At 38.4% G+C, this 27208-nt stretch overlaps 1 protein-coding gene across 2 annotated transcripts; it reads left to right on the top strand.

Moving 5' to 3' along the window:
• The first annotated feature begins 548 nt into the window (after positions 1–548).
• cep126 (centrosomal protein 126) lies at positions 549–25343 on the top strand. 2 transcript variants are annotated; one of them, XM_062062173.1, is made up of 8 exons: positions 549–600; positions 1050–1216; positions 1278–1429; positions 1506–1584; positions 3339–3462; positions 13331–14345; positions 23193–23281; positions 24817–25343. In XM_062062173.1, exons 2-8 carry the CDS (start codon positions 1116–1118, stop codon positions 25141–25143), a joined length of 1887 nt encoding a protein of 628 aa, XP_061918157.1. In that variant the 5' UTR covers positions 549–600; positions 1050–1115; the 3' UTR covers positions 25144–25343. The 2 variants fall into 2 exon arrangements, with proteins under 2 accessions (XP_061918157.1, XP_061918156.1); XM_062062172.1 differs by having other exon boundaries at positions 3336–3462.
• Positions 25344–27208: the final 1865 nt, after the last annotated feature.

Below are 27208 nucleotides of genomic sequence, written 5' to 3'. Positions count from 1 at the left end.
AAGTGCTATCGATCGCTATCAATGACGTAAGAGGAAATGACCCCGGAAGTAAATGGGGGGTGGGAAGGTTTTTATAGTGGGAAGAAATTTGGCGTGACAAATCCTATTCCTACATGGCCAGCAGGCGGCAGTGTAGAGAATAGTTGACTCCAACTTGTCTTCTTTCTCCCCACTTTTAAAGTTTATAGGAATAAAGTGCATCTCAGGAAATAAAGAAGATACTTGTCAGTGTTACATAATAACATGCCTTGTTGTTTACCCTTCACCCTCAGGAAGGAAGCGTTCCGTGGGCGTAATATTACTTAGAATACTACTTAAAACAGGTTTTTGCGTAAGTCTGACAAAACAAGGTATTAAGGAAAAGAAAATTAAATCTACATGAAGGACATCGTGTTGATTACAAGTGCAAGAAAATAAGCGACGGAAAAAAAGAGCTTCCGGGTTGGTGACTTCCTCGCTCCCTCATTGAAGGCAGCACGCATGCGCGAATTAAAAAGGGCTAGGCCCTCTGCTGGTCACGTGTGGTACCACCGCAGCAACCGTCGTCAAGGAAGTGCGTCCTGACTCTTTGTGACGTCACCGCGGTACACAAACACACAGGTGAGCGCTTTTCAAGGTGTCATTGAAGACGTTTTTTGGTGTTTTAATGACGTTTGTTGGACGTTTGTTCATATTTGTAACAATATTGTTCTCTAAGAACTGTTTGTGTTGCAACGGCGACATTAGTCAGCGATAAACCGGAAATGGTGACGTAGTGTTGTGAACGAAGTTGAACTATAAATGACGGCCCAGTTTGGTGTCAATGATACATTCTGTAGTGTGCTAGAGAACACAATAGCCCGTGTGTGTGGTAGAGAACACAATTGAACAACATTTACTTGCTATCTCGCGGTCCGTATACTTCCGCGTTGTGACGTCATAGACGTCTTGGTGCCGCGGCGAGGATGCAAGTTGTGCCGCCGCAAGAGTTTGTGTTGCCTTTTTAAAGACGGCAAATGACGTGGGCAGCATTGTTACAAAGCTTGATGCTTCACCTGATCACGTGACAGGGGGCCGTGCCCGGTGGGCGGTATATGGTTGTGATGATGACACCTGAGTAGGAGGGGGGTCACGTGATGGCGGACCTGCAGGAGGAGAGAGAGGCTCTGCTGGAGGAGCAGAAGGTCAACCGGGAGCGGGCTCGCAGGTGCGTGCAGGAGACCAACAGGCGCCGCAGGTAAGTTGTCATGCAGGTGTTGAAGTTTCAGGTCAATAATGACATGTGATGTGGCTGTGAGGGACCTGAGGGAGAAACAGAGGCAGTGGGTCCTGCAGGAGCAGAGACGGCGTGAAGAAGTCCTGCAGCAGCGGCGGGAGAAGATCCAGGCGGTGACAGAACACTTCCAGAGGAACTACGTGCCGCCTTCTCAGCGCATGCACGCTGCCTGTTGTGAGACTCTCATAACATCTCTGCAGGTTCCTTCTTCTTCTTCTTCTTCTTCTTGCTGATCTCAGGTGTCTGGCAGGTGGAGGAAATAAATATTCTCAGTTGGAAGATGCTCTCAATCAGATAGGAGGAGGCCAGCTGACCTGTGACATCAGCAGGTAACACTTCTTTCTTTCATTTATGAGCTTTTAATATCTATAATCATGATCATATAATATTTATAATCATGTATAGAAGTAATAATATGGTCATAATATAATGTATAGAAGTAGTAATATGATCATACAATATTTATAATGTATAGAAGTAATAATGTTATATATAATGTATAGAAGTAATAATATGATCATATAACTTTATACTAATGTATAGAAGTAATAATATAACCATATAATATTTATAATAATGTATAGAAGTAATAATATGATCATATAATATTCATAATGTATAGAAGTAATATGCTCATATATTTATAATAATGTATAGAAGTAATATGGTCATATAATATTTATATTAATGTATAGAAGTAATAATATGATCATATATTCATAATTATATTTAGAAGTAATAATATGATCATATACTATTTATAATAATATATAGAAGTAATATGATCATATACTATTCATAATAATGTATAGAAGTAACAATATGATCATATAATATTTATATTAATGTATAGAAGTAATAATATCATCATATAGTATTTTTAATAATGTATAGAAGTAACAATATGATCATATAATATTCATATTAATGTATAGAAGTAATAATATCATCATATAGTATTTTTAATAATGTATAGAAGTAACAATATGGTCATACAATCATTAATATATAGAAGTAACAATATGATCATATAATATTTATATTAATGTATAGAAGTAACAATATGATCATATAATATTTATAATAATGTATATAAGTAATAATATGATCATATAATATTTATAATCATGTATAGAAGTAGTAATATGATCATATAATATTTATAATAATGTGTAGAAGTAATAATATGGTCATATAATATTTATAATCATGTATAGAAGTAGTAATATGATCATATCATATAATATTTATAATCATGTATAGAAGTAGTAATATGATCATATATTTATTATAATGTATAGAAGTAATAATATGGTCATATAATATTTATAATCATGTATAGAAGTAATAATATGGGCATATAATATTTATAAACATGTATAGAAGTAGTAATATGATCATGTAATATTTATAATAATGTATAGAAGTAATAATATGGTCATATAATATTTATAATTATGTATAGAAATAGTAATATGATCATATAATATTTATAATCATGTATAAAAGTAATAATATGATCATATAATATCCATGATCACCACACGTAGATCACGTGCTGTGTTTAGGGCCCCATCATTTGTTAGGGGCCACATTGTGCTGGAAGAGGCGCATGTAAAAAGTCCATCTTCGGATGACAAAAGTATTCCTAGCCCCTTCCTGCTCCGTCACAGGTAAGACTCTAGTGGCAAAGTATCCTTGAAATCCTCAATTCCCCTTGTGGCAGGCAGCGGTACTGCACTGGTCCTGCAAGGCAGACACCAGGGTTTATTATCCCACTCTAAGGTTTGCTCATTTTGCTTTAAATTCTGCTCCATTTGTCATTTTACACTAAAAAAAAGATTTCCTATGAATTTGTTTGCTTTGACTAAAAAAGGATACAAATGGTTTCACATAAATAAAAGTGTGATAAAATGATGCGTTTTTTTGTTGAAACCCTGTACTTTTTGAGGTTCAGATGACAAAAAAACAGTTGAAATATTGATAACAAATTGATGAAATCACAAGTGGATTCCATGAAAAGAAAGAAGAATCCTGAGGTCACGTGACTCAGGTTCCTTTCATCTCTGTGTCAAACCAGCAGCACTTCCAGGCCCCCCGCCGTGTCGCCATCGCCGCCCCACCAGAGCCCGGCTGTGGCCCCCGAGCAGAGCTGCTGCGTGACAAGGTGGGAGGAGCCTCCCAGGACGCAGGCCAAGCACCCAGAGGTAGGCTGCCAGCGCCCGTCTACATCGGAACTACATCAGCAGATAAAATATATACACTTGTGATGATAGAATTGAAAATATATATATTTTTTAAATAAATAAATAAATGCATAAAAAAAAATATATATATATAGTTAACTAGTGAACTAACAATTGTCAAGACGTGGACTATGTTTTTTTTTTTCCGGAATGCAAAGGAAAGTTGGCGCGGGCAAGGCGTGAGGGTAAGGACATCTTTTAATTATTACTATAAAAAAGGAACAAAATGCGTGCACAAGGCGGAAGTACAAAAACTTGGCTAATGAAACAAAAACTTGCACAAAGGCAGAAACTATGAACATGAAGCAAAACGTCACTAACTGTGGTATTAATAACAAACTTACTTGGCATGGAAACATGGGTAGTGTAGTGGATTGTCCGAAGCTTAAACAGGCAACAAAAGTAGTTTAGTACAACACATTTATTTACCCATTATCAGAAGTGCAGGTTGAATTAAGTTGGCCGTGCAGACAGACCACATGTTACTCCGGAGTAAACAAGACACACACAAGCCAAAATCACTGTCGAGTTCCGGTCTTCTGCCATTTTTTATATGTCTCTTGTGCGTCATTGTTTGTTATCTAATGCGTCACGATTGTTTTGTTTTGGTTTTGTCTGTTCCAAAACAACCTTGTATCTCTTAGTCATATTTGGAAATTCTAAACATTCTGTAGACAGGTTGGCACAACTCCATATTCACCTTTGTCCCACTGGCACAGAATAGAAGAGAAATTAAATGAGCGTACATTCTTATTAGACATGCAATATAGGTCAAAGGTCAGAAATTCTACTACATACCCGCCTTCCAGGGTCTTAAGACCCTGGACCAAAACAATTTCTGATGTAGACCACTAAGTTAAATCTCTACCACAGATAGAGGCAAAAACCTCAATGTTTTTATACGAGGCAAAAATTCCGTCTATGACCCTCCTTCAGAGCGATCGCTGTTACCAGCCTGCAGTAAAACCATCTCACAGAACACAATTAGTGGCCTACCCTTTGATTTAGTAAAGGAATAACAAATACTTTGATCATGAACATCATTGAACATAAATAGATTAATGTATATAGACTCATGACTGTAAGACATTTGCAAAAATATTTTTCCCGGCATTTGCAATGGATGTAGTTACCAATATTGTTAATTACCAATTAATTTTGAACACACAACTGAATTTCGTATGAGTCCATGTTCGATTAGTGCTCGTATAGATGGCTCGGTGGTGCCTCAGGCTGGTGGCCTGCCGACACCTCGTTGGGCTTTTGGCTGCCTTGGTGAAGAAAGAGATCCACTCAAACAGTCTGTCTCTGTCTCTTCTTGGGGTGTGGTTCAGTCCATTGGGCAGACTGTGCAATGGCATGTGCGCGCTGGCCGCTTTGGGGAAAAGCTGAGAAAAAGTTGGAGCTGTGGGGGCGGGGGCAGAGTATGGGGCGTGGGGCTTTGGTCCAGGCCCTCGGCTTGCTTCTAGGCCTCCTCGCCGCTTCGGCACTCCCGACACTTCTTTCCACAGCTCCATATATCTCTAGATCGTGAGTCTGATAATGCAGTGAAGATTTTGTTTAACTTTGTTTCATTTGTTAATTCTAAAATTAGTCCATCCTGAATAAATGACAATTATTTGCACTGATTTTGAGGGATTTTTTATTCAGGGTTTGTACAGACTGGATGAAATGTTCATTAAAATTATTACTTATGTCCAGACTGTCTGCGATAGTGGCGCCATTGATATTTAATGTTATAGTGTTGTTTCTTGTTTGCTCTCTTTCCGTAAGTTTGTATCTGGTTTTCCATAACTTTCTAATGTTCCCTTTTGCAGCTTTGATTAATTCTAAATGAAAGTCAGCCTTAGACTTCCGCCTAAACATTGTAACTTTGTTCCTCCAAACTTTTAAAATCATACGATCTGTATTTAGACCTGTTTTAATTGCTCTTTTGAGAGCTGAGTCCCGATGTCTTATTAGAATCCAAATTGTTTTATTAATCCAATGGTATTTTTTTTTTAGCACTCTTCTTTCTGGTTTTGTATTAGTGTATTTACAGATGATCTCTTTGATTTTTGTCATCCAATTGTAATTCTAGTAGGGCTGCTTATCATTTGTATCATGTAGAAGCCGTTTATAATATCCTTAAGTTTCTTTCTACGTGTTTTATTTAACCAGTCCAGATTAACGTCCCCCATGACGTTACTTCTTTCATACTATGCTGTTTGAGGATGTCTGAAAATGAATCAAGAAAAATGTCTTTAGCTGTGGTCGGTCGGTATACTACAATTACCTTGAAATACATTTCTGAGGAAAATGTAATTTTAATTTCAACATACTCAAATTGATCTACTTTTAATGTTTTCTCTTTCATAAATCATAATTCCTCCCCCCTTTGTCACTCGATCTGTATTTTCTGTAATCTTGTCCCCCGGGACATTAATTAGAACGAAAGTTGTTGTGGGTTTTAACCATGTCTCTGATAGACACGGTAATCCGGATTAGAGTCTGAGAGTAACTGCTGTATTTGTTCAGTATGTTTCCTGTGGTAGAAAGTTCAATAATGCGGACACGTTTGTTACTGAATACTTTCTACAGACTTCTGTCTCTCTGCGACTTTGTGTATGTAATAAGCAACTAAAATGATTTGATATGCTTAAATTTTATTTTAGCTCAGCTGTTGTGTAGCTGCTAGCTCCTTGTAGCCTACAGCAGGAATGTCCAAATTGCAACCAATAGCTATGTTTTTAACAGACAACCGAAATCATTGAAAATGTGGTATTTGCGTATCGGTTCAATCAGCGGCAGCTGCGCCCTGTTTTATCATTTGACCTAAATTTTTGGTTTCGTAGGCAGGACAGAGAGCAAAGGAACAATGTGGGTCATTAGTTGTCCATCTTACACCATTCTAATTGTTGTAAGGATAGTTCACATGAGCGGCCATACCTTGAGTCCCACCATATATAAGAGTCAAAAGGCTCCTATTATGAGTCGTCTAATTGGTGATCATACACTCTGGCGGTTTGGGTGGCAGGACACACGGACGCACCTCCGTCAGCCAGTGCTAGGACAGTTGGAGCAGTCCCCGTCCTCCACTCGTTCCTGGGAGGTGTCCCCAGTAGTTGTCAGCTGATGTCGTGCTGTCAGGCAACATCAGGAAGTTCCTTCTGTGCGGTATTGAATTGTCAGGGCACAGTTTGTAAGCAGGTCATTACAAGGTGTGTGCAGGTTGACCACAAAGGAATGCTTCAAAGATTGTGTTGAACATTGTCCGTTGACACTTATGTCCAGCAGGGGTCTGTTTGTATCCTGCTGTTCGTCCTGCTGTCACACCTGTATTTTTTGTGAGCATGTTCTGGCTACAACTTTGGAGCTTGTCTTGTTCAGAGAAGTTGGCAGTCCCCCTTCTGCATATCCTTTCCACCCTTGCTTGACCTAGCACAACCGTGACTACCACCCAAGTCCGTCTGTATGGTTTTACGTTTTGTTGAGGTTTTTTCCTCCAGAATTTGGAACTCAAAACATGTACACCCATCGTTTTCATATCCTCTCGGTTAGTTCAATTTTGCATATCACGTTTTAAAATTACAGTCTTAACTATCCCATTAATTGCTAATCAATAACCTTAATTCAAAGATTATACGTACTACTTCATGTGTATTTAAGTACCCTTTTAATTCACTTAAAGATTATCTATAAATTAATTTAAACTATCATTTGTCTATCAGTAGGCGCGAGCAAGCTGTCATGCTTGCACTCTGACCTCCTGCTGTACGTGATATTCTCCAAAACAAAAGAATGTATTTATTCACGTTTCTCCTTATCTTTCAGCTAAATCTTTTAATCTTTTAACTTTTAACGTCCGCACTGTTTTTATTTTTATTGTCTGCATTTTAATTTTGCTTTTATTTTCTTTCATTTCACTTTGTTGTCTGTGAAGCACTTTGAATCTGCCCTTTCCTGGAAAAACGCCACACAAACAAAGCTGCCCCGCCTTGCCTTGCCTGTCTCTGACTGGTTATCCAACCTAGTCACAACAAACACACAAGGCCATGCTCTAAGCGCCAGGCTTAATCACACTTCTCCTCTTTTTAACACTTTACATATCGGCTCTTATTCTATTTATTAATGTAGGCTGTTATTTGTAATTATTATTCAACACTATTCACAGCAAACGGTTGTAAAGTTATAGTTATTCGCATTATACTCTCAAAATCTGTAGCTAACTGAAAGCTGTTGAGATTTGGTTTGCCTCCTTCATCTCAGTGGCCTAGTGGTTAGAGTGTCCGCCCTGAGATCGGCAGGTCGCAAGTTCAAAACTCCGGCCGAGTCATACCAAAGACTATAAACATTTTTTGGAGCCAAATCACCAAAAATGATTCCCGGGCGCGGCACCGCTGCTGCCCACTGCTCCCCCCACCTCCCAGGGGCGATCACGGGGATGGGCCAAATGCAGAGGACACATTCCACCACACCCAGTGTGTGTGTGACAATCACTGGCACCCCAACTTTAACTCTAACTTTATTCTGTCATGCCATTATCCTCTTCTAGCTCAACATCCAGAAGTATGGTGTACTGCAATGTCTAAATAAAAATATAAATTACTCCAAACTAAAATGTCAGACTGCACTTTAAAGTTACCTGACTTAAACTTACTTTTATTAAATTGATTTCCAAACTAACCACCACCACAGCAGACATCTTCCTCAATCCTATCCCAATACTCCCATAAATTAAAAGTGTTTCACAATAGTGGTTAAGTAGTTATTTTAAGTAATAGATCTCAATATGTAGAAATTAATAAGACTAAATCTTTACCAGAAAGAGTAACTTGACAGAGTATATGAACTACATTCTTGAGAATAGTAATTGATCATTGATATGTTGGAAGCCGCATATTGAACATATTAAAGAAAAATATCCAAATCCATTGCTATTCGGTATAAAGTTAAACACATGCTGAATAAGAAATGTCTGCACATGTTATATTATTCATTTATTTTTCCATATGTAATATTGTTTTGAAGTTTGGGGAAATGTTTATAGAAGAAATATACACCCAATACTTAAACTTAAAAGGCTCATTTCAATATTACACAAAGCATTATTGTTATGATCATACCAATCTATTTTTTATAAGTCATAATGTGTTAAATGTTCAGATAATTTAATTTTAAAACAATGGCAATTATGTTTCCGAGTAAAGAACAACAGCCTTCCAGTTTGTATTCTTAGCTTGTTTACATTATGAGGAGAAAACTATCATTTACGGGGGATATTGATTTTTGAAATAGGTCAAGTAAAATAAAATAAAAACACAAATGTATTTCAGTTTTAGGAGTTAAATGATGTACCATCCTCAGTGATGAGCTGAACACATGTAGTTTTTTGTTATGGTTTTGGAGACCCTTGAAAAGTAAAGTTTTTTGAACATTATAAAATATAGTAACAATTACTTTCATCTTTTAACGTTGATGTTCCAGGTAATTTAATGTTCAGTAAATGTATATCATAGGGCAATATAAGCTTTGGCTTCCGCCTATTCTTTTTTTTCGGTCATTCTTTTTTCTTTTCTGTGTGTAAATGTGTATGATTGTTAATATGTCTAATTTACTGTTAAACTGCTCACACAAATTGGTTGATGGTTGATTATATGACCAAAATAAACCTATTTCATTTATTCATTCATTATCTATCGCACTCATAGTTTTATTCCATTTTGCATGTAATTATTCCTATTGATTTCTTCCCATTTCACTCAAACAACTAAACAAACAAATAAACTTGCAGCTAACCACAATCAACAGCATACCATTCACGAATACCTTCATTTGTCACTTTCTCATCTTTTCTTCACTTTCGTTTTCCTTTACAAACAACATCCTGTATCCATCTCTTCCTTACACTTCACCCAATGTTTCTATTTTCTGTTCTCCTAGAAACCATTCACATAACGTAAGGTTATAAACATCCTTTTCCCATATTTTCTCAAACCATCCTCTTCACCCTCCTTCTGTTTTTTCACCTGCTCTCTCTTCCTCTCTCTCTCACTTTCTCTCCTTCTCTCACAATACAAACACAATAATCCAAAATAATCAGTCTTATAAAATAATTTTAGCTTTAGATATGATTTAGGGCAGTGGTTTTCAACCTTTTTTCCCAGTAAAATAAAGAAATAAAATACAGCATAATGTCATAATTTTCTGATTTATTAAATTGTATAACAGTGCACCATATTTCTCATTTGTTGTGGTCTAACTTGACTTATTTGGACAAAAAAAAAAAAAGAATAACTAAAACGTTTTAAAAATTAAACAAGTGATTAAATTATAATCAAAATTTCTATACATATAATCAATCATCAACCTTCTTTGGATATTGTAATAGAGATCCATCTGGGCTCGTGAACTTAATTCTAAATATTTATTTTGTTGAAGAATTATTCTTCTATAATTATATTTATAAAGGATTTTGAATTGTCGCTATTTTAAAATATTTAAAATCTCAGGTACCCCTTGGCATACCTTCAAGTACCCCCCTTTTTTGTCCGAGCGGAAACACCATACTCTCCTTTGAGAACTACTGGTTTAGCCTATAAAAAATCCTCTGTCTCATACATCATTAGACTGTACAACTCCTCTTTGGGGGGGCTAGGATGACAGGGAATGCAAAACAATAACAGTGCAACACTTTTTTATATCATGGTCGTTAATGCCTAGTTTCTCTTATTTTACTGTTCTATTTTTATTCTCCTTGTAATATTTTTCTATTTTGTTTCCATTTATACCCTTATTAGTTACTGTTTACTTTTTACTTCTTCTTCCTGAGGGAACTCTCCTGAAGGAATCAATAACGTTTTATCTGTCTATCTATCTATCTATTACTAACCCGAGCACAATTCATGACGTCATGCTCATCTTGCAGACAGTTATTTCCATTTAGTTTTATTCTCTACATGTAATTCTACATGCACTAATGTCACATAGAAATTTGCTTTCTTTGTTATTTATTCACGAGCCCAGATGGATCTCTATTACAATATCCAAAGAAGGTTGATGATTGATTATATGTATAGAAATTTTGATTATAATTTAATCACTTGTTTAATTTTTAAAACGTTTTAGTTATTCTTTTTTTTTTTTTGTCCAAATAAGTCAAGCTTAAACAGGCAACAAAAGTAGTTTAGTACAACACATTTATTTACCCATTATCAGAAGTGCAGGTTGAATTAAGTTGGCCGTGCAGACAGACCACATGTTACTCCGGAGTAAACAAGACACACACAAGCCAAAATCACTGTCGAGTTCTGGTCTTCTGCCATTTTTTATATGTCTCTTGTGCGTCATTGTTTATCTAATGCGTCACGATTGTTTTGTTTTGGTTTTGTCTGTTCCAAAACAACCTTGTATCTCTTAGTCATATTTGGAAATTCTAAACATTCTGTAGACAGGTTGGCACAACTCCATATTCACCTTTGTCCCACTAGCACAGAATAGAAGAGAAATTAAATGAGCGTACATTCTTATTAGACATGCAATATAGGTCAAAGGTCAGAAATTCTACTACAGTAGCAGAAGTCATCAGAGGTAAACAGGGGTCACAGAGTTAATGTCGCCAGGCCGACCAACAGAAAATGAAAAGCTTAAATAACACAGACATGATTAACAACAGGTGCGTGAGTGCAAATGAATCAGGTGTGTGACATGAGGACAGGTGAAAACTAATGGGTTGTCATGGAAACAAAACAGGGAGTGAAAAAACAGGAACTGACAAAATCCAAAAAAGCACATGGCCAAACAAAACATGATCCCACAGACATGACAATAATTCGCTCAAATTTGTGATTCCTATGTGCGCGAACCGCCTAGAAGTGAAATACTTGTCCAAGGTGAGTGGAGTGTGTGGATGGTGGAACGCTTCAAATGGGGTGAGAAATATGACATATGGAGGGGTTTGTTTCATTGGGGGGAAATTCAGAGAAAAACAGGAAATTTGGGAAAGGGAAAAGATGTTTTGCCTTCAACATCTATGAAGATGTTTGTAGAAACAGTCTGCATTCCCAAGTGCTTCATTTGATACACCGGGCCAAGTGATTAGGACACCTGACTCTCATCTATTGGATGGGTGGCCAAATACTTTTGGCAATATATGTATATATATATATATATATATATATATATATATATATATATATATATATATATATATATATATATATATATATATATATATATATATATATTAGAGATGCGCGGTTTGCGGACACAACCGCGGAGTCCGCGGATAATCCGCGGGTCGGGCGGATGCATGGCGAAAAAAATAGATTTTAAATAGATTCGGGCGGGTGGCGGTTAAACCAATTCAGAAAAAAAAATACATACTTAAATGTTGTTACCCACATATGAGCAGCACTCTTTGAAACAGGCAATTATTCATCAGGCACTGCTGCAGCTGTCACGCCAAATTTCTTCCCCCCCTACAAACCCCCCCCATTTACTTCCGGGGCTGCGTCCAATAAAGTCACAAAGTTGCCGGGGGTCCATAACCCGCACGCGACTGTCCTGTTTCGCGCCTGTACAAAAAAAAAACAATAATGGATTTCTTCAGATTCCAGCAGCTGTCAAAGACGAAGTATCCTTCCAGCGACGGGCAGTCAAAGCCGAAGTGCTATTGATCGCTGTCAATGATGTAAGAGGAAACATGACCACGGAAGTAAATGGGGGAGGGGGGGGAGGTTTATGTAGGGGGAATTGATTAATTTAAAAAAAAAAAAAAAAAAAAAATTAATTTAAAAAAAATAATTTAAAAAACGATTTTTTAAAAATGAGAATCGATTCGGAATCGCACAACGTGAGAATCGCGATTCGAATTTGAATAGATTTTTTCCCACACCCCTAATATATACATATATATATATTTATAAATATATATATATATATTAGGGCTGCAACTAACGATTAATTTGATAATCGATTAATCTGTCAATTATTACTTCGATTAATCGATTAATAATCGGATAAAAGAGACAAACTACATTTCTATCCTTTCCAGCATTTTATTTAAAAAAAAAACAGCATACTGGCACCATACTTATTTTGATTATTGTTTCTCAGCTGTTTGTAAATGTTGCAGTTTATAAATAAAGATTTATTTAAAAAAATAAAAAAAATAACTTTTTTTTTTTTTTAAAGCCTCTGCGCATGCGCATAACATAGATCCAACGAATCGATGACTAAATTAATCGGCAACTATTTTTATAATAGATTTTAATCGATTTAATCGATTAGTTGTTGCAGCCCTAATATATATATATATATATATATATATATATATATATATATATATATATATATATATATATATATATATATATATATATATATATATATATGTATATGTGTATATATATATATATATATGTGTATATGTGTATATATATATATATATGTGTTTATGTGTATATATATATATATGTGTGTATATATATATATGTGTATATATATATATATATATATATATATATATATATATATATACATATATATATACGTACACACATATATATATATATATATATATATATATATATATATATATATATATATATATATATATATATATATATATATATATATATATATATATATATATATATATAAATGTGAGTGTGTGTGTGTGTGTGTGTGTGTGTGTGTGTGTGTGTGTGTGTATAGATAGTTACTTTGCATGCAGTTGACAATGTTGTCATCCCAATGCGGCCCCCCAGTGCAATAGTTAGGACACCCCTGGTGTAAAAGATGGCGGCAGAAAGAAAACAAGTCCGAGGTGGTTCTGGTTCTGTTTCAGGACGACAATGTCTCCTGTGGCTCAGACAGCCTCTCCAGTCGGGACAGTCTGGAGAACGAGGAGCCCGCCGTCAGCGCCGTCCTCCATTACACGGAAACTCCGCCCCAAGACCTCAAGTGTCCAAACAACCCGTCGGTCCCGGAGCCGGCCTCGGCGGCCGTGCAGCCGCGGGTGGGTGGGTGTCCCGGAGACGTCAACTACAACCTGCCGGGCCACAAGGAGACCTCCATCAACAACCTCAACAAGTTCTCCTCTGACACCGGCGTGTGGAAGCACATCAACACGGCGCCCGCTGGAAGTCCAAAGTGGTCCAAGGTGACGTCTCCCCCGGCCTGCAGGGTCGGACTCACCAAAGGGATCCTGAAAAGTCTATCAGGGTCCAGGGAAACCTTGAGCGATTCCCCGCGCTCCTACGTCAGCTCGCTCAAAGCCGGAGACTTTCTGGTGTGCGACAGCATCGAGCTGACCAGGGCCAGGTCCAAGGGCAGCGAGTACAAGAATGGCGCCAAGAAGCTCCGCTGGCTGGACGAGGAAAACCCCGGACATCTGCCCAGAGGTCACCTGCAGGCCTGGACGGACATCGGGGTCCAGGTCAGCCTGGCACTGCAGGACGGCGCCGGCGTCCCTCAGAGGACGGCTCTCGTGTCCCCGCCCATCGCCAAGACCGGGGCGAGGACGAGGGGGAGCGTGCAGGCCTTGTCCAAGCAGGGGGGCCCCATGAGGGGACTTCACAGCGGGGACCAGACTCGTGTGGGCCACCGGTCCCACGGGGACGTCCTACACCAGGAGCATCCCGTCACAGGTGACGGCGGCGTGACCAACGCTCGCTTGCTCCCCACGTGGCGCCGCCCCACGCCCGACAGCGGCTGGAGAGCCACGCCGGTTTTTTGGCAGCAGGGCGGCGCCAGAAGCCAAGGAGCATCGTACAGGGAGAGGGTGTTGGACTGCACCCCCACTGACCAGGACATCTACAAGCTCTGCCAAGATGTCCGCAGTGCCTTCGTCAGCAGCGCTGGTAACTAAACACTCACACAAGTCTGACATCTTTCCTACATCCCTTCTCTTCCATCTTTCCTACATCCCTTCTCTTCCATCTTTCCTACATCCCTTCTCTTCCATCTTTCCTACATCCCTTCTCTTCCATCTTTCCTACATCCCTTCTCTTCCATCTTTCCTACATCCCTTCTCTTCCATCTTTCCTACATCCCTTCTCTTCCATCTTTCCTACATTCCTTCTCATCCATCTTTTCTACATCCCTTCTCTTCCATCTTTTCTACATCCCTTCTCTTCCATCTTTTCTACATCCCTTCTCTTCCATCTTTTCTACATCCCTTCTCTTCCATCTTTCCTACATTCCTTCTCTTCCATCTTTTCTACATCCCTTCTCTTCCATCTTTCCTACATCCCTTCTCTTCCACCTTTCCTACATCCCTTCTCTTCCATCTTTTCTACATCCCTTCTCTTCCATCTTTTCTACATCCCTTCTCTTCCATCTTTCCTACATCCCTTCTCTTCCATCTTTCCTACATCCCTTCTCTTCCATTTTTCCTACATCCCTTCTCTTCCATCTTTTCTACATCCCTTCTCTTCCATCTTTTCTACATCCCTTCTCTTCCATCTTTTCTACATCCCTTCTCTTCCATCTTTTCTACATCCCTTCTCTGCCATATTTTCTACATCCCTTCTCTTCCATCTTTTCTACATCCCTTCTCTTCCATCTTTTCTACATCCCTTCTCTTCCATCTTTTCTACATCCCTTCTCTTCCATCTTTTCTACATCCCTTCTACATCCCTTCTCTTCCATCTTTTCTACATCCCTTCTCTTCCATCTTTTCTACATCTCTTCTCTTCCATCTTTTCTACATCCCTTCTCTTCCATCTTTCCTACATCCCTTCTCTTCCATCTTTCCTACATCCCTTCTCTGCCATCTTTTCTACATCCCTTCGCTTCCATCTTTTCTACATCCCTTCTCTTCCATCTTTTCTACATCTCTTCTCTTCCATCTTTTCTACATCCCTTCTCTTCCATCTTTCCTACATCCCTTCTCTTCCATCTTTTCTACATCCCTTCTCTTCCATCTTTCCTACATCCCTTCTCTTCCATCTTTCCTACATCCCTTCTCTTCCATCTTTCCTACATCCCTTCTCTTCCATCTTTCCTACATCCCTTCTCTTCCATCTTTTCTACATCCATTCTCTTCCATCTTTTCTACATCCCTTCTCTTCCATCTTTTCTACATCCCTCTCTTCCATCTTTTCTACATCCCTTCTCTTCCATCTTTTCTACATCCCTTCTCTGCCATCTTTTCTACATCCCTTCTCTGCCATATTTTCTACATCCCTTCTCTTCCATCTTTTCTACATCCCTTCTCTTCCATCTTTTCTACATCCCTTCTCTTCCATCTTTTCTACATCCCTTCTCTTCCATCTTTTCTACATCCCTTCTCTTCCATCTTTCCTACATCCCTTCTCTTCCATCTTTCCTACATCCCTTCTCTTCCATCTTTCCTACATCCCTTCTCTTCCATCTTTCCTACATCCCTTCTCTTCCATCTTTCCTACATTCCTTCTCATCCATCTTTTCTACATCCCTTCTCTTCCATCTTTTCTACATCCCTTCTCTTCCATCTTTTCTACATCCCTTCTCTTCCATCTTTTCTACATCCCTTCTCTTCCATCTTTCCTACATTCCTTCTCTTCCATCTTTTCTACATCCCTTCTCTTCCATCTTTCCTACATCCCTTCTCTTCCACCTTTCCTACATCCCTTCTCTTCCATCTTTTCTACATCCCTTCTCTTCCATCTTTTCTACATCCCTTCTCTTCCATCTTTCCTACATCCCTTCTCTTCCATCTTTCCTACATCCCTTCTCTTCCATTTTTCCTACATCCCTTCTCTTCCATCTTTTCTACATCCCTTCTCTTCCATCTTTTCTACATCCCTTCTCTTCCATCTTTTCTACATCCCTTCTCTTCCATCTTTTCTACATCCCTTCTCTGCCATATTTTCTACATCCCTTCTCTTCCATCTTTTCTACATCCCTTCTCTTCCATCTTTTCTACATCCCTTCTCTTCCATCTTTTCTACATCCCTTCTCTTCCATCTTTTCTACATCCCTTCTACATCCCTTCTCTTCCATCTTTTCTACATCCCTTCTCTTCCATCTTTTCTACATCTCTTCTCTTCCATCTTTTCTACATCCCTTCTCTTCCATCTTTCCTACATCCCTTCTCTTCCATCTTTCCTACATCCCTTCTCTGCCATCTTTTCTACATCCCTTCGCTTCCATCTTTTCTACATCCCTTCTCTTCCATCTTTTCTACATCTCTTCTCTTCCATCTTTTCTACATCCCTTCTCTTCCATCTTTCCTACATCCCTTCTCTTCCATCTTTTCTACATCCCTTCTCTTCCATCTTTCCTACATCCCTTCTCTTCCATCTTTCCTACATCCCTTCTCTTCCATCTTTCCTACATCCCTTCTCTTCCATCTTTCCTACATCCCTTCTCTTCCATCTTTTCTACATCCATTCTCTTCCATCTTTTCTACATCCCTTCTCTTCCATCTTTTCTACATCCCTCTCTTCCATCTTTTCTACATCCCTTCTCTTCCATCTTTTCTACATCCCTTCTCTGCCATCTTTTCTACATCCCTTCTCTGCCATATTTTCTACATCCCTTCTCTTCCATCTTTTCTACATCCCTTCTCTTCCATCTTTTCTACATCCCTTCTCTTCCATCTTTTCTACATCCCTTCTCTTCCATCTTTTCTACATCCCTTCTCTTCCATCTTTCCTACATCCCTTCTCTTCCATCTTTTCTACATCCCTTCTCTTCCATCTTTTCTACATCCCGTCTCTTCCATCTTTTCTACATCCCTTCTCTTCCATCTTTCCTACATCCCTTCTCTTCCATCTTTTCTACATCCCTTCTCTTCCATCTTTCCTACATCCCTTCTCTTCCATCTTTCCTACATCCCTTCTCTTCCATCTTTCCTACATCCCTTCTCTTCCATCTTTCCTACATCCCTTCTCTTCCATCTTTCCTACATCCCTTCTCTTCCATCTTTTGTACATCCCTTCTCTTCCATCTTTTGTACATCCCTTCTCTTCCATCTTTTCTACATCCCTTCTCTTCCATCTTTTCTACATCCCTTCTCTGCCATCTTTTCTACATCCCTTCTCTGCCATATTTTCTACATCCCTTCTCTTCCATATTTTCTACATCCCTTCTCTTCCATCTTTTCTACATCCCTTCTCTTCCATCTTTTCTACATCCCTTCTCTGCCATCTTTTCTACATCCCTTCTCTTCCATCTTTTCTACATCCCTTCTCTTCCATCTTTTCTACATCCCTTCTCTTCCATCTTTCCTACATCCCTTCTCTTCCATCTTTTCTACATCCCTTCTCTTCCATCTTTCCTACATCCCTTCTCTTCCATCTTTCCTACATCCCTTCTCTTCCATCTTTCCTACATCCCTTCTCTTCCATCTTTTCTACATCCCTTCTCTTCCATCTTTTCTACATCCCTTCTCTTCCATCTTTTCTACATCCCTTCTCTGCCATATTTTCTACATCCCTTCTCTTCCATCTTTTCTACATCCCTTCTCTTCCATCTTTTCTACATCCCTTCTCTTCCATCTTTTCTACATCCCTTCTCTGCCATCTTTTCTACATCCCTTCGCTTCCATCTTTTCTACATCCCTTCTCTTCCATCTTTTCTACATCTCTTCTCTTCCATCTTTTCTACATTCCTTCTCTTCCATCTTTCCTACATCCCTTTTCTTCCATCTTTTCTACATCCCTTCTCTTCCATCTTTCCTACATCCCTTCTCTGCCATCTTTTCTACATCCCTTCTCTTCCATCTTTTCTACATCCCGTCTCTTCCATCTTTTCTACATCCCTTCTCTTCCATCTTTTCTACATCCCTTCTCTTCCATCTTTTCTACATCCCTTCTCTTCCATCTTTTCTACATCCCTTCTCTTCCATCTTTTCTACATCCCTTCTCTGCCATATTTTCTACATCCCTTCTCTTCCATCTTTTCTACATCCCTTCTCTTCCATCTTTCCTACATCCCTTCTCTGCCATCTTTTCTACATCCCTTCTCTTCCATCTTTTCTACATCCCGTCTCTTCCATCTTTTCTACATCCCTTCTCTTCCATCTTTTCTACATCCCTTCTCTTCCATCTTTCCTACATCCCTTCTCTTCCATCTTTTCTACATCCCTTCTCTGCCATATTTTCTACATCCCTTCTCTTCAATCTTTCCTACATCCCTTCTCTTCCATCTTTCCTACATCCCTTCTCTTCCATCTTTCCTACATCCCTTCTCTTCCATCTTTTCTACATCCCTTCTCTTCCATCTTTTCTACATCCCTTCTCTTCCATCTTTTCTACATCCCTTCTCTTCCATCTTTTCTACATCCCTTCTCTTCCATCTTTTCTACATCCCTCTCTTCCATCTTTTCTACATCCCTTCTCTTCCATCTTTTCTACATCCCTTCTCTGCCATCTTTTCTACATCCCTTCTCTTCCATCTTTTCTACATCCCTTCTCTTCCATCTTTCCTACATCCCTTCTCTGCCATCTTTTCTACATCCCTTCTCTTCCATCTTTTCTACATCCCGTCTCTTCCATCTTTTCTACATCCCTTCTCTTCCATCTTTTCTACATCCCTTCTCTTCCATATTTTCTACATCCCTTCTCTTCCATCTTTTCTACATCCCTTCTCTTCCATCTTTTCTACATCCCTTCTCTTCCATCTTTTCTACATCCCTCTCTTCCATCTTTTCTACATCCCTTCTCTTCCATCTTTTCTACATCCCTTCTCTGCCATCTTTTCTACATCCCTTCTCTTCCATCTTTTCTACATCCCTTCTCTTCCATCTTTCCTACATCCCTTCTCTGCCATATTTTCTACATCCCTTCTCTTCAATCTTTCCTACATCCCTTCTCTTCCATCTTTCCTACATCCCTTCTCTTCCATCTTTCCTACATCCCTTCTCTTCCATCTTTTCTACATCCCTTCTCTTCCATCTTTTCTACATCCCTTCTCTTCCATCTTTTCTACATCCCTCTCTTCCATCTTTTCTACATCCCTTCTCTTCCATCTTTTCTACATCCCTTCTCTGCCATCTTTTCTACATCCCTTCTCTGCCATATTTTCTACATCCCTTCTCTTCCATCTTTTCTACATCCCTTCTCTTCCATCTTTTCTACATCCCTTCTCTTCCATCTTTTCTACATCCCTTCTCTTCCATCTTTTCTACATCCCTTCTCTTCCATCTTTCCTACATCCCTTCTCTTCCATCTTTTCTACATCCCTTCTCTTCCATCTTTTCTACATCCCGTCTCTTCCATCTTTTCTACATCCCTTCTCTTCCATCTTTTTTACATCCCTTCTCTTCCATCTTTCCTACATCCCTTCTCTTCCATCTTTTCTACATCCCTTCTCTTCCATCTTTCCTACATCCCTTCTCTTCCATCTTTCCTACATCCCTTCTCTTCCATCTTTCCTACATCCCTTCTCTTCCATCTTTCCTACATCCCTTCTCTTCCATCTTTCCTACATCCCTTCTCTTCCATCTTTTGTACATCCCTTCTCTTCCATCTTTTGTACATCCCTTCTCTTCCATCTTTTGTACATCCCTTCTCTTCCATCTTTTCTACATCCCTTCTCTGCCATCTTTTCTACATCCCTTCTCTGCCATATTTTCTACATCCCTTCTCTTCCATATTTTCTACATCCCTTCTCTTCCATCTTTTCTACATCCCTTCTCTTCCATCTTTTCTACATCCCTTCTCTGCCATCTTTTCTACATCCCTTCTCTTCCATCTTTTCTACATCCCTTCTCTTCCATCTTTTCTACATCCCTTCTCTTCCATCTTTCCTACATCCCTTCTCTTCCATCTTTTCTACATCCCTTCTCTTCCATCTTTCCTACATCCCTTCTCTTCCATCTTTCCTACATCCCTTCTCTTCCATCTTTCCTACATCCCTTCTCTTCCATCTTTTCTACATCCCTTCTCTTCCATCTTTTCTACATCCCTTCTCTTCCATCTTTTCTACATCCCTTCTCTGCCATATTTTCTACATCCCTTCTCTTCCATCTTTTCTACATCCCTTCTCTTCCATCTTTTCTACATCCCTTCTCTTCCATCTTTTCTACATCCCTTCTCTGCCATCTTTTCTACATCCCTTCGCTTCCATCTTTTCTACATCCCTTCTCTTCCATCTTTTCTACATCTCTTCTCTTCCATCTTTTCTACATTCCTTCTCTTCCATCTTTCCTACATCCCTTTTCTTCCATCTTTTCTACATCCCTTCTCTTCCATCTTTCCTACATCCCTTCTCTGCCATCTTTTCTACATCCCTTCTCTTCCATCTTTTCTACATCCCGTCTCTTCCATCTTTTCTACATCCCTTCTCTTCCATCTTTTCTACATCCCTTCTCTTCCATCTTTTCTACATCCCTTCTCTTCCATCTTTTCTACATCCCTTCTCTTCCATCTTTTCTACATCCCTTCTCTGCCATATTTTCTACATCCCTTCTCTTCCATCTTTTCTACATCCCTTCTCTTCCATCTTTCCTACATCCCTTCTCTTCCATCTTTTCTACATCCCTTCTCTGCCATATTTTCTACATCCCTTCTCTTCAATCTTTCCTACATCCCTTCTCTTCCATCTTTCCTACATCCCTTCTCTTCCATCTTTCCTACATCCCTTCTCTTCCATCTTTTCTACATCCCTTCTCTTCCATCTTTTCTACATCCCTTCTCTTCCATCTTTTCTACATCCCTTCTCTTCCATCTTTTCTACATCCCTCTCTTCCATCTTTTCTACATCCCTTCTCTTCCATCTTTTCTACATCCCTTCTCTGCCATCTTTTCTACATCCCTTCTCTTCCATCTTTTCTACATCCCTTCTCTTCCATCTTTCCTACATCCCTTCTCTGCCATCTTTTCTACATCCCTTCTCTTCCATCTTTTCTACATCCCGTCTCTTCCATCTTTTCTACATCCCTTCTCTTCCATCTTTTCTACATCCCTTCTCTTCCATATTTTCTACATCCCTTCTCTTCCATCTTTTCTACATCCCTTCTCTTCCATCTTTTCTACATCCCTTCTCTTCCATCTTTTCTACATCCCTCTCTTCCATCTTTTCTACATCCCTTCTCTTCCATCTTTTCTACATCCCTTCTCTGCCATCTTTTCTACATCCCTTCTCTTCCATCTTTTCTACATCCCTTCTCTTCCATCTTTCCTACATCCCTTCTCTGCCATATTTTCTACATCCCTTCTCTTCAATCTTTCCTACATCCCTTCTCTTCCATCTTTCCTACATCCCTTCTCTTCCATCTTTCCTACATCCCTTCTCTTCCATCTTTTCTACATCCCTTCTCTTCCATCTTTTCTACATCCCTTCTCTTCCATCTTTTCTACATCCCTTCTCTTCCATCTTTTCTACATCCCTTCTCTTCCATCTTTTCTACATCCCTCTCTTCCATCTTTTCTACATCCCTTCTCTTCCATCTTTTCTACATCCCTTCTCTGCCATCTTTTCTACATCCCTTCTCTTCCATCTTTTCTACATCCCTTCTCTTCCATCTTTCCTACATCCCTTCTCTGCCATCTTTTCTACATCCCTTCTCTTCCATCTTTTCTACATCCCGTCTCTTCCATCTTTTCTACATCCCTTCTCTTCCATCTTTTCTACATCCCTTCTCTTCCATCTTTTCTACATCCCTTCTCTGCCATATTTTCTACATCCCTTCTCTTCAATCTTTCCTACATCCCTTCTCTTCCATCTTTCCTACATCCCTTCTCTTCCATCTTTCCTACATCCCTTCTCTTCCATCTTTTCTACATCCCTTCTCTTCCATCTTTTCTACATCCCTTCTCTTCCATCTTTCCTACATCCCTTCTCTTCCATCATTCCTACATCCCTTCTCTTCCATCTTTCCTACACCCCTTCTCTTCCATCTTTCCTACACCCCTTCTCTTCCATCTTTCCTACATCCCTTCTCTTCCATCTTTCCTACATCCCTTCTCTTCCATCTTTTCTACATCCCTTCTCTTCCATCTTTTCTACATCCCTTCTCTTCCATCTTTCCTACATCCCTTCTCTTCCATCTTTCCTACATCCCTTCTCTGCCATCTTTTCTACATCCCTTCTCTTCCATCTTTCCTACATCCCTTCTCTTCCATCTTTCCTACATCCCTTCTCTTCCATCTTTCCTACATCCCTTCTCTTCCATCTTTTCTACATCCCTTCTCTTCCATCTTTTCTACATCCATTCTCTTCCATCTTTCCTAGATCCCTTCTCTTCCATCTTTTCTACATCCCTTCTCTTCCATCTTTTCTACATCCCTTCTCTTCCATCTTTCCTAGATCCCTTCTCTTCCATCTTTTCTACATCCCTTCTCTTCCATCTTTTCTACATCCCTTCTCTGCCATCTTTTCTACATCCCTTCTCTGCCATCTTTCCTACATCCCTTCTGTTCCATCTTTTCTACATCCCTTCTCTTCCATGTTTTCTACATCCCTTCTCTGCCATCTTTTCTACATCCCTTCTCTTCCATCTTTCCTACATCCCTTCTCTTCCATCTTTCCTACATCCCTTCTCTTCCATCTTTTCTACATCCCTTCTCTTCCATCTTTCCTACATCCCTTGTCTTCCATCTTTTCTACATCCCTTCTCTTCCATCTTTTCTGCATCCCTTCTCTTCCATCTTTTCTACATCCCTTCTCTTCCATCTTTTCTACATCCCTTCTCTTCCATCTTTCCTACATCCCTTCTCTTCCATCTTTCCTACATCCCTTCTCTGCCATCTTTTCTACATCCCTTCCCTTCCTCACAGCTGACACTCGTCTGGGGAACACATCCTGCCTGGACCACCTGAGACACAGTCCTGCTACCAGCTGCAGAAGAACTCCTGAATCACAGAAGGTAATCACACCTCAACTTGGCCACAAGGTGGCACTAGCTGCACCTGTAAGCATATATATATATATATATATATATATATATATATATATATATATATATATATATATATATATATATATATATATATATATATATATATATATAGATATATATATATATATATATATATATATATATATATATAGATATCCATCCATCCATCCATCCATTTTCTACCGCTTGTCCCTTTTCGGGGTCGCGGGGGGTGCTGGAGCCTATCTCAGCTGCATTCGGGCAGAAGGCGGGGTACACCCTGGACAAGTCGCCACCTCATCGCAGGGCCAACACAGATAGACAGACAACATTCACATACACACATTATTTATATATAAATATATATAATATGTATATATGTATGTATATATATATGTGTATGTATATATATATATGTTTGTATATATAGTCAAGGTTTCTGTGGTTTATCCGTTATACAGTGCTCAATACTGGGGTAGAGCGGAATAAAATCCCCTGACGAGCAGGGAAACCTGCGAAACAGGCTTGTAGGGATGATATAGCCCGTGTTTTTTCATGTATGTATGTATATATATATATATATATATATATATATATATATATATATATATATATATATATATATATATATATATATATATATATATATATATATATATATATATATATATATACATATATACATATATATATATATATATATATATATATATATATATATATATATATATATGTGTATACATATATATCTATATATATATACATTTTTTGTGTATATAAAATATGTAAATATTACATGTTGTTATGAATGTTACTAGTTACTACATGTATACTTAAAATGATGAAAATATGTAATTATGACATGTAATTATAAATGTTAGTAGATACTACATATAAACTTAAAATGATGAAAATATGTAAATATTACATGTTATTATGAATGTTACTACTTACTGAGGCGGCGTGGCGAAGTTGGTAGAGTGGCCGTGCCAGCAATCGGAGGGTTGCTGGTTACTGGGGTTCAATCCCCACCTTCTACCATCCTAGTCACGTCCCTTGTGTCCTTGGGCAAGACACTTCACCCTTGCTCCTGATGGCTGCTGGTTAGCGCCTTGCATGGCAGCTCCCGCCATCAGTGTGTGAATGTGTGTGTGAATGGGTGAATGTTGAAATAGTGTCAAAGCGCTTTGAGTACCTTGAAGGTAGAAAAGCGCTATACAAGTATAACCCATTTATCATTTATTTATTTATCATTACTACATTACACATATACTTAAAGTGTGTATATAAAATATGTAAATGTGACATGTTATTATGAATGTAGCATGCTAACGTTTTATGCTAGCTTTTTAGCTAATTTTGTTCCAACCTAAAAATCATGGATTTGAATACTTGGCACCATTTTAGAAGTATGCCAGAGTGGACCGACACCAGGCCAGAGGTCCAGGGCACAGATAGCAGGCCCGTCCAGGTATCTGTGGGACTTTTGTAGTTGCACGTTGTAAAATGTTGTTTGCATCCAGGCTGCGGAGGCAGCAGGAGCACACGTCACAGGATGGAACCTGGACCCAAGCAAAGGTTGCTATCAGGAACACATTGCCCAGTTCAACAAGTCACGTCATGTGACCAAAGGTGGAAAAAGTACAACGCCGCGTTGTCTGGCCGACACACACACCTGTTCTCCTTTGGGGGAAGGTGCTACCTTGGTTGCCACGGGAACGGGCCCACTACAGAGGATGCAGCGTCGCCGAGTACCGCCTCCTACATCCATCTCCTTGGAGGAGCAGAGCATCTGTCAGTCTCTGGACCGACTCAACCTGCAGCTGCACCGCAAAGGTGGACTGCACTGACACACACACACACACACACACACACACACACACACACACACACACACACACACACACACACACACACACACACACACACACACACACACACACACACACACACACACACACACACACACACACACACACACACACACACACACACACACACACTACTTGAAACCAAGTGTGCCTTATGGAGAAGATGCTGCAGTGAGAAAGATGAAGTGTTTGTATGTGACAATTGTTGTTGACTTGTCAGTAAACATTGATTGTTTCTGATCACACTTATTGATTGTCTTTGATTACTAGACTCCACCCCCAGGAAATTATCTGAACTTTGACCTCCGCTAATCGCCCCATGTGCAGGTTTTTTTTTCCATAAGAAACTCTCATAGATGTTCTACTGAATGAAACTACAGTACTAGTATTCTTTTGTTTACATCATACTAGTATTATTTTGTTTACATCATGCTAAATTCATGGTTTACATCATACTAGTATTATTTTGTTTACATCATGCTAGTATTCATGGTTTACATCATACTAGTCTTCATGGTTTACATCATACTAGTCTTCATTGTTTACATCATACTAGTATTCATGGTTTACATCATACTAGTATTCATGGTTTACATCATACTAATATTCATGGTTACATCATACTAGTATTCAATGTTTATATCATACTAGTATTCATGGTTTACATCATACTAGTCTTCATTGCTTACATCATACTAGTATTCATGGTTTACATCATACTAATATTCATGGTTTACATCATACTAGTATTCAATATTTACATCATACTAGTATTCATGGTTTACATCATACTAGTCTTCATGGTTTACATCATACTAGTATTCATTGTTTACATCACACAAGTATTCATTGTTTAGTTCATACTAGTATTCATTATTTACATTATACTAGTATTCATTGCTTACATCATACTAGTATTCTTTTGTTTACATCATACTAGTATTCATGGTTTACATTATACTAGTATTATTTTGTTTACATCATACTAGTATTCATGGTTTACATTATACTAGTATTCATGGTTTACATCATACTAGTATTACTTTGTTTACATAATACTAGTATTCATGGTTTACATCATACTAGTATTCATGGTTTACATCATACTAGTATTATTTTGTTTACATCATACTAGTATTCATGATTTACATCGTACTAGTATTCATGGTTTACATCATACTAGTATTCATGGTTTACATCATACTAGTATTCATGGTTTGCATCATACTAGTATTATTTTGTTTACATCATACTAGTATTCATGGTTTACATCATACTAGTATTATTTTGTTTACATCATACTAGTATTTATGGTTTACATCGTACTAGTATTCATTATATACATCATACATTCACTACTATAATATTTTTACATTTATTACTATATTATTTTTACATTCACTACCATATTATGTTTTACCTGAACTACTATATTCTTTTTATATTCATAATTATTTTTACATTCATTACTATATTATTTTTACATATACTACTAAATTATTATTTACTGTCACTCAGTGGATGGCGTGTCTCCTCTCAGGTGTGTATTATTCTGCTAAACAACATGTGTGTATTATTCTACTAAACAACATGTGTGTATTACTCTGCTAAACATCATGTGTGTATTATTCGGCTAAACAACATGTGTGTATTATTCTGCTAAACAACATGTGTGTATTATTCTGCTAAACAACATGTGTGTATTATTCTGCTAAACAACGTGTGTATTATTCTGCTAAACAACATGGGTGTATTATTCTGCTAAACAACATGTGTGTATTATTCTGCTAAACAACATGTGTGTATTATTCTGCTAAACAACATGGGTGTATTATTCTGCTAAACAACATGTGTGTATTATTCTGCTAAACAACATGTGTGTATTATTCTGCTAAACAACATGTGTGTATTATTCTACTAAACAACATGTGTGTATTATTCTACTAAACAACATGTGTGTATTATTCTGCTAAACAACATGTGTGTATTATTCTGCTAAACAACATGTGTGTATTATTCTGCTAAACATGTGTGTATTATTCTG

Source organism: Entelurus aequoreus, linkage group LG10 (assembly GCF_033978785.1).
Source record: "Entelurus aequoreus isolate RoL-2023_Sb linkage group LG10, RoL_Eaeq_v1.1, whole genome shotgun sequence".
Classification (NCBI taxonomy): Eukaryota; Metazoa; Chordata; class Actinopteri; order Syngnathiformes; family Syngnathidae; genus Entelurus; species Entelurus aequoreus.
The sequence above is the reverse complement of the archived record's forward strand: the minus strand, read 5'-3'. Positions and strand labels throughout refer to the sequence as shown.